We start from the raw sequence: 8,748 nt of genomic DNA, 5'->3' as shown, positions 1-8,748 counted from the left end.
ATTCGGGCTCTATAATTTGGTGCCAGACGCTCTGGAAGAATAAAAACACTGACTTGACGCATCGGCTGAACTTCGAAAGTCATTGTAAATTCCAACACACATTCATATTCACATAAACCTCAACGATTGCGAATTCCACTCAAACATGGTGGCGTATGCAAAGCCGTTTTATTCTTTTGTCCTTTCGTAGAAGAGGTACTCTTCGAATTTGTATTTCATTTACATATATCGAACGTTGTATCGAAAGTTGACCACAACTGAGGATTCTGGACCTCGTAGCCAATGCACAGCGTTGACACCTCACCTAAATGTTTGTAACCTCTTCCCAAATATTGCATTCAGAAACGATCTGCAATTGTTGCTTGAAGTCGAACGGATTTATTGCTTCACGTGTGAGCACCGTATCCAATTAGTTAAAGCTGTATCAAATAACTAAGTAACAATGGTAACAGAAGGAAAAAGTATGTACATTTCGAGCACAAAAAAAAAGTGAAGTCTACAGGTTTTCAATGTCATGATCTGCAATCAGTGCCTTCTTTTTGTACTTCTTCTCCACGATCTTCTCGCCTCCTTTTGTTATGAGGAAGAGAAACTATAAAAAAAATATCCGTGGGAAAATCTTTTCAAGGAAGAGTTTTCATTCAAATAGAAACAATGAAAGTGACTTACCGTAACCAAAATCAGCACAAACGCGGTGACACCGACGACAATAAGTGCTGTGACCGGCCAGTCGTGTGTTTTTTCTTTAATGATGCGCTAAATACATATGATATAGGAATTTCTTGACTTTTCTGCAATCGGATCATTCAATTTTCTTTTAACTTCAAGACACCTGACAACCAAAACACCATCTAGGAATATTTGAACATAGAAACTTTGGTTATGAGAACGTTGCGGAATAGGCAAGCAAGTGAAGAGTTTGTAGTTTCGAAAAATTAACGAAATAACAAAAGTAAGTACTTGATTCCCTATTCTGAGTCATTGTCTGTTTATTTGTTTTCATTCCTATACTTATTTTACTATTTATTTTTTTTTAGTTAATTTAATGTGTGAGAGCGTATAGGGACTCCAAATGTTGGGGAATAAACAAAAAGAAATATGAGAAGGAAAAGAGAAACAAAGAAGAAAATCCATCAAGACTGAAGACAGAAATGCATGTATCAATCATCACGTTTTCGACTCTCTCTCTCTCTCTCTCTTATTTTTCTTTTTTCTTATTTATTACAAGATTGAAGGCGCAATATCTGGAAATGTCAATAGTGAGTTGAGTGAGTTGAACTCCGTTTATTCAATCAATCAATCAAACACAAATTTAGTAACGTTTTAGGATATAGTTTCATAGAATTCTATTATGTGTAATATGAGAGAAAAAAAAACTAGTGAAATTTGAACAAACAAACGAACTGATAAAGTAAAAAATAGAAGATGAAGTGACAGAAGAAAAAGAAAACGTTCAAAAAAAGTAAGGAGAATAAGAAGATGCTCACCAGCATTCTATTCACATTTTCGATAGTATCCTTGTTAAAATTGTTGCTTATTGAAGAGATCGTTTGTTGACCATGTTCTTTAATTTGAGTCACAGCTCCATCAATCTAAAGCGAAATTAAATAATAGACGTGTATTCGATTTGTAACGAATTTTATTGTGAACTTAATAGTGATACCTTATAGGATAGTACATTGATCTGACCGGAAAGCGTTTCGATTTGAAACACAACCCGATCTATAGATGCGTTTATTGACGATGTCGTCGCCTCGACCCCATAGAAATTAGCGGGTGGCGCCATAGAGACGAGGTCCCCTACCTAGACGAATCCCGATGTGGAAGCCAGTTTCTGAAAAACAGCAAGTATTCCTAGATGTAAGAAGGATTCAAGCAGTTTCCTGCAATTTTTGTTTGGAATTCAATTCAATGCACTAATACTATTGTTTCATGTGTCAAAGTCAAAGTCAAATGTATTTGCTCAAGAACAGAAGGAGGACTACATCTAGTTCTTGTGATCAAAAACTCTTCTGCGCAAAATTACACAAAACCTCAAAAATGAATTATTCATTTGTCAATCATATTCATCAATCATTCATATTTATCATTCATATGATACTTAACGTCTGGGATTGTTTCTCCAGTAAAAAAGTGATAAAATTAAACAAGGAGTTTTATAACACTGCACAGTACTGGCCGAATCCATTCATTCAGCTATCTAAAGTTAACCAAAAAAAATCATCTTTAATTCCGTTCATTTTTGATCGAGCTACTGCCTTTCTTTTTTTTCTAATTTCAATTTGTCATCTTGAATCTTTCTGCATTTGCACAATGTCAGAAACACTGAGATAAAGAACTTTCATAAAAATTGCGTCAATGTAATTGTGATCGTAACAACACGGGTCACTGACTCACTACTCACTGCTCCGTAACTGCACCATAATCCTCTTAAACAAATATCGGTAGATACATTTTAAAAAAAAAACTCTACGCTCAGTGTGTAGTGTTTCGATAAACAAACAATAGATAAGAAAAGTAAACACTACAAAAAAGAAATTGAAGAAAATAACAAATAGAAAAATAAATCAAGGTGTTGCATAAGGTTCAAACGAAGTCAAAACTCCCTACTGTGTACAAGAGTAAAGAGAAGTAAAGAGAAGAGTAATGAACGAAAAATGAAAAGTGATAAAATATATATATATTTTTTTGTACAGCATTTGCCGATGGAATGTTTGATAAACAAACAATAGATAAGAAGAATAAACATCAAAATAAGAGATTGAAGAGAACAGCAACGAACAGAAAAGTAAATCAAACTGTTGCATAGTACCAAACTGTGTTCAAACGAACTCCATACAATATACTGTAAAGAGTAATGAACAACAGTAACAGCAACAGTAAAAGTAACAGTAACATGGTATAGAAGAGGAAATAACTAATAACTCACGTGGATGTGTGTACGGATAAAGGTATCGGTGAGCCGGACGGACGAATGTTGTCGTTGGCGATCGATCAACGAGCTGCACCCATGCTATCGCTGACTGTTTCGGCAAACAATCCTTCGTGTCTCTCACGATAACTGGCTGAGTCATACGCTGCTATTTTATATTCACATCCGCTCCGCCTCCGAGCCTATAGTTACGTGGTCGCGATACACCCGCCTGCACTTGTAATTTTGTGTCCGCAATCACGGAAACAACGAAGCATGCGGGTGTAGCCCAGATGTAACCCAGCTATTCATGTTTGCGAATCAGAATCACTGAGGAAGTAAGCTGCATATCTGAGTAAAATGTAGTTGGGAAGGAGGACTCAGTGGCGCCCTTATTTCTGGAAGTAAATAACCAAATCAATCGGACCCCTAAGACCTAAGCATTAGTCTTAGAGGATCTATGACATGTAAGCTAAAGTTACTAAGAGAAGAAAGTAAGTTAGAGATAAGGGAAATAAGGGCGTAAGTGGCCCTCTCCAAACTACATTTCAGCCGCCTATTACTTGAAAATCAAGCATACAATAGAATATGTGAAAAGCAACTGGACCTGAAGCTTAATCTATTAGGACATGTGCATGGATTCGATGCATTTCTTTCCCTTTTCCTCACCTAAGCAGTTATAGCCGAGTGAAAACGACATGAAAAGCGACTACGCTCGAAACAGCGCAGCGACTGCGATCGAGTCGAGACTCTAAGCTCATTTCTACACTTCGACTGTGTAGCAAGCACAGTCCCACAGCGATCGCAACCGCTATCCCCACTGCACCACTTCGACCGCAGCCACCAATGCAAGTGCGCAAGTGCAAGTGGTTTCGAGTCGTTTTGACCGATATGCTTTCGGTTGAACACTGAGAAATGACTGCAAGTTCCGTAGCCTGCCTAGTCAGTTCAGTGTATAGTCGAGTAAAAACGACATGAATCACGAGTGTACATAGTTGCGGTGCACTTGCCTACGCGCTCGAAACGGCGCTGTGGATGCAGCAGTTGGAACCGAGTTGAGACCTCGCAAACTGTAGCGATGGGTGGTGTCAGCAAAGGTTTCACCGCTCTCCCAGCTGCTACGCTCCACCGAGGCGCTTCGAGAGAAGCCGCGTAGGCAGTTGCGTACGTGGCTTCATGTTGTTTTGACCCTACTATAGCTGATGTATGAACTATAATTGCGCCAAAACGACATGAAACACGGCCAGTTGTGTAAGCGGCGCGGTAGAGCGAAGCGAAGTGGTTGGGATCGTGTAAGGATCCTCGCTACCACCACCCATCTCTGCAGTTCTCCATGGTCCCACCTCGGTTCCAACCGCTATCTCCACCGCACCGCTTCGAGCGCAGCCGCTTACGCAACTGTCCGTGTCGTCTTTATCATTGATCTGGACGTTATACGTCCTCTATAAGACCTTGTAGGTCCTGTAGCGCGTAGTCATTGCTTCGTTGACTGAAATTGTAAATTAATCTTATTACTTAAAATTTAAAATATATACTCAGAAACGTAGAGATAAAACGACATTGAGAAGCGTGACGAGCAAAAATTCCCACCGGCTAACTTCACGTATATTTTCGTTGGAATTTCTTGATCGTCCGCGACACGTTAAAAGTTTAAGGATAGGTTGGAGAACAGAAAATAGTCATAAATTTTATCATGTACGCGCCCATCCTCGCCGCAATTATTCTTACCTTTTAACCAAAGATCGCACATGTTGATAAGGCTGAACGGTGGCGAACGTTATCGGTTCAGTTTTTCGCGTTTGTAACTTGTATATGATTACTTACAGTCAAAATTTTAGGATCTTTTTTGTGTAAATTATTGTTCATTTTTATTTGTTCTTTATTGTTATTTTTATTATTCTTTATTTTCATTTTTGTTCTGTGAATTCAGTCCTTCAAATAAATGTGAATATGTTTGACATTTCCCTTGAAGCCATAGAATAAAATACAATTATGTTCCTCTCGTAAACGTTTATTATCCCTCTTAATAGTTTAACCGTTGGAGAAATGTTCTAATTATGCCGTTGCCGTTTTCTTCAAAATTGGTTTGTGAAGCGTAAACGTGCAATTCTGGAAAATTCCACTATTATTCGATAGAGTTGAACCCATCAACGAGAAACAACCAATTCTTTGTTGACAAGCATTACTGCCGCTGTGTTATCGAATTGTCCACAATAATTGGGCGCAGAAAATATCGTGACAAGATGTCGATCGGCAAAAAATTCGTAACCATCCTGTACAACCTGAATATTAAAAAAAAAACAACTTCATGGGAGTCAAAAAACTACTACTTGGGAAAATTCATTACTTAAAACTTTAAAGATTTCGTGTTCTCAAGAAACTGTGCACAAAAAAAGTTCCACCTGATGAGCTCTGACCACCAGGTCAAGACCGTGTAATTTACAGAAACTCTTCAATGCATCTGCACCAAATATACGAGCGGCACCACGTGGAGATTCCTCGAAACCAGAGATGTTCGGATCAGGATCTGCCCATGTTAAGTCGGCAATAACCCCGATATCTGGTATGTCGCATGGCCGCTCAATTTTTTCAAGCTAAAATAACATGATGAGCAATCCGAGAAGCCTGTTGTGGGTGGTTAGGGAATAAAGGATAAAGGATAAAGGATAAAGTGTCTGGCGTTAATCAATCCGCTTGTGATCCGCCCCCACGTTCACTTCAATTCAGAATCGTTAGAGGTTCACGAATGTGTAACTGGCCTATACAATGACTTGCGGGGGCTAGCGATGTGTCAAGTCAGTGCTTTTATCCCAGACAGGTCTGGTACCAATTTATCGACCCCCGGAGGGATGAAAGGCTTGGTGAGCATTAGGGCAGATTCGAACCTCCGATCGATTGTGCAGGAAGCGGAACATCGAACCGCTACACTACACCTGCCCTTGGTTAGGGAATATTGGAAGTTTTTACACGGTGATCGAACACAGCAGATTGTGATTTTCTCCTTTTTCTCAGTCTGTACCTTCAGTAAAGAAAAATCGCAACCCATAAAATCTATGCGTCGACGATTTAATCGAGTCAAAATGACCTGGTGATTGGTGTAATTACGTAAGCGGCTGCGCTCGGAGCGGTGCGGTGAAGCGTAGCGGTTTGGATCGTGGCGGGACCACGGCTACTCTCGCTCTCTCTGCAGCGATGAATAGTGCTAGCGATAGCAGTCGCTTCTGCAACTGCGCCAAGCTTCAGATCCTTCCGATTCTACTATAATTCCTTCACATCCATCCACGTCCAAACTCACACGATTGGAATCGGCCCCACCTGTTTGAAATCCATCAATTCTTCACTAATACCACCATGCATACAAAGAATACGTTTTTCAACACGTGCACAAAATGGCATTGTGTAAAATGCGTATTGAAAACATTCGTATAACGTTGCTGAATATCTGAACACAACAAGTTGATTCGGGCGAATTATTGATTAATTGATCATTTCTAAATGATTTTCTCACCGCTTTTTTATCTCCATATAAAAACCATATTGCATATTTACCGGACGAGATTCGTGATTACCACGTAGCAGAACAATATCATCAGGATGTAGTACCTGTTATTCAGCTAGGATTTTAAAGTATACCATTGTCCTGATCCTTTTCTCTCTTTTTTTTTAATATCAACTAACTTTATATGCGAAAAGCAGTACTATAACCTCAAGTGAGTATGGTCCTCGATCGACGTAGTCTCCAAGAAACAGATACCTGAATGAGTAGAAATTTTTGCATTTCGGTGAGAAATACTGGAAAGCAAACAAAAACATCGAAAAATCAAAGATCAAAAGATTAAGAAAGATCAAAAAGACCAAAAATCGAGGGATCAAGAAATGATGGCTGATTACATCTTGCATAAGATCATCTCAAAAGTTTTTTTTTTGTTTTTCTCTCAGTAATGCCCAAAAAGAGGCGACAGTTGCGTCAAATAAACAGCAGCATCGTCAGTTACAGTACACAGTTGTACGCAAAGATGTTATGTACTATGACATGGAGGCGTGTATGGCGCAGTCGATAACCGGCCCGTTTTAGCCGCACGGTCGATGGTTCGAAACCGCCCTGGGGCCAACCAAGCCATTCATCAATTCCAGGTAGATAAATCGCTAACAGACTTGTCTGGGAGGATAAAAACATGGACCTAATCATCGGTTCTCCCCCCTCCCCAAGTCATCGTATAGGAAAACACGCGTTCCAAATATGACCTCATATATACGTCATATTCTGAACTATTTGGTGATAAATACACGCCATGGCGATAGCGACTACTATTTGGATAGTTATTGATTGTGGGCGGGTTGGTCACAGCGACTGTGACATGTCCTCCAAATAGTCAACAGCTATTATCAAAACAACTTGAAGTTTGGTGCGGTTGTGCATGAGGTTGCACTCAAAGCGGTGCGGTGAAGCGAGCGGTAGGAATGGTGACGAGATCATTGCTAGCTTCACTCGAACTGCAGCGAGACTGCTGGCGGTGAGGGTCCCGCCTCGACTCTAACCGCTACGCTCCATTCGCTCCGCTTCGAGCGCAGGTGCCTACGCAACTGCACCGAGCTTCATGTCGTTTTGATGAAATGTATGGCTATGAGAAATAATGTCGCTAATGTCGCGTCCTTGCCGTTCTCGTCAATGATCGCTAAGTATGGCCGCTGGTGCTGCTAAAGTATAGCTGTCTCTCAGTTTATCGTCAAACGAAATCCTCTTACTTTTTAGTTGGTGGAAATCCATTGAGATGAAAAAGTGCTAAGAGATCCTCGTACTGTCCGTGAATGTCACCACAAATTTGTACTGGCGAAGTGACCTACAGTGAACCGTACACTTCTGGATAGCATCTTATTCGACGATCCATAATTCTTATGCCATCCACCTCAATCATTGTCTTCTGACTCCAAAACGTCTCCCTGGCACGGTAACACAACTCGATGAGTTCAGCTTCGGTGAACAACGATTGACATAGCGCTGGTTTCCAATCTTTTGTTAGTCGATCAATAATCGATTGAAGCCATCGACGAATCTGCAACACTTCTTTTCAGTGTCGTAGGAGAACTTCAACGGAATGCCTCTACCTTCTCTTTGCGTTCGGTTCGCTTCTTATCGGCCATCTTGGAATATGAGTACGCAGCACAAACTGGCACGCAGGAACAAAGTTACAAAATGGTACTCACCCTATTTACCGGCACAAGTGAAAACGATGTGATAACGATAGTGACGTAGTTGTTATAAATGGTGAATAAACAAAACAATATACGGTAGAATTAGTTCTTTTTTCCACATTAAAAACGTCTTTGTAGTGAACTCCCTAATCGATTATAAATAAAGATAACAAATGTCCATTACCGAATAAAAATCCTTGTGCCGGATTCATACACAGGACTAATTATTGCTAATTCTATTCTTTTCGCTTGGATATCTGTATTTAATTGTATTTACCCTTGCCACATCCTTTTGGATGAATAAATAAATAAACAAATTGATAAATAAACAATTATCAATTTGTTTATTTATTTATTCATCCAAAATAAACAATAAATAACAATAAACTCGTTCATTGAAAAATCCTAAACACTGACTGGAAGCAAACTATATCCCATTTCTGATATCTTTTTTTTCTGAATTTTTTAAATGAATTTCTGATTTTTTTTTGAACTGTATGATGTTTAATGGAATCTTTGATAATTTTGGATACGGATACTTTATTTCTAAGGAAACTTTGCTCCCCTACTCGAAGATCTTTAAAAACTAGCGAGCAATTTTCGGGGAATCCCCGCCGGTGTGACTTCATCGATTCATGTTACGT

At 39.6% G+C, this 8,748-nt stretch overlaps 2 protein-coding genes across 3 annotated transcripts; both read right to left on the bottom strand.

The window, feature by feature from the left end:
* Positions 1 to 496: 496 nt before the first annotated feature.
* RB195_013187 (uncharacterized protein) lies at positions 497 to 3,074 on the bottom strand (the record flags this gene model as incomplete). 2 transcript variants are annotated; one of them, XM_064202885.1, is made up of 6 exons in its annotated part: positions 497 to 592; positions 670 to 756; positions 1,488 to 1,592; positions 1,664 to 1,722; positions 1,805 to 1,834; positions 2,930 to 3,074. In XM_064202885.1, 6 exons carry the CDS (start codon positions 3,072 to 3,074, stop codon positions 497 to 499), a joined length of 522 nt encoding a protein of 173 aa, XP_064058765.1. The 2 variants fall into 2 exon arrangements, with proteins under 2 accessions (XP_064058765.1, XP_064058766.1); XM_064202884.1 differs by lacking the exons at positions 1,805 to 1,834; positions 2,930 to 3,074 and having other exon boundaries at positions 1,664 to 1,786.
* Positions 3,075 to 4,966: 1,892 nt separating this feature from the next.
* Positions 4,967 to 8,053, bottom strand: RB195_013186 (uncharacterized protein; the record flags this gene model as incomplete). Its single annotated transcript, XM_064202883.1, has 9 exons — positions 4,967 to 5,020; positions 5,074 to 5,193; positions 5,314 to 5,505; positions 6,227 to 6,353; positions 6,420 to 6,514; positions 6,590 to 6,665; positions 7,658 to 7,752; positions 7,819 to 7,965; positions 8,018 to 8,053. The coding sequence occupies 9 exons, from the start codon at positions 8,051 to 8,053 to the stop codon at positions 4,967 to 4,969; spliced, it is 942 nt and encodes a 313-aa protein (XP_064058764.1).
* Between the last annotated feature and the right edge of the window lie 695 nt (positions 8,054 to 8,748).

The sequence above is a fragment of the Necator americanus genome, chromosome V, assembly GCF_031761385.1.
Source record: "Necator americanus strain Aroian chromosome V, whole genome shotgun sequence".
Taxonomy (NCBI): domain Eukaryota; kingdom Metazoa; phylum Nematoda; class Chromadorea; order Rhabditida; family Ancylostomatidae; genus Necator; species Necator americanus.
This window is presented reverse-complemented; position numbering and strand designations above follow the sequence as displayed.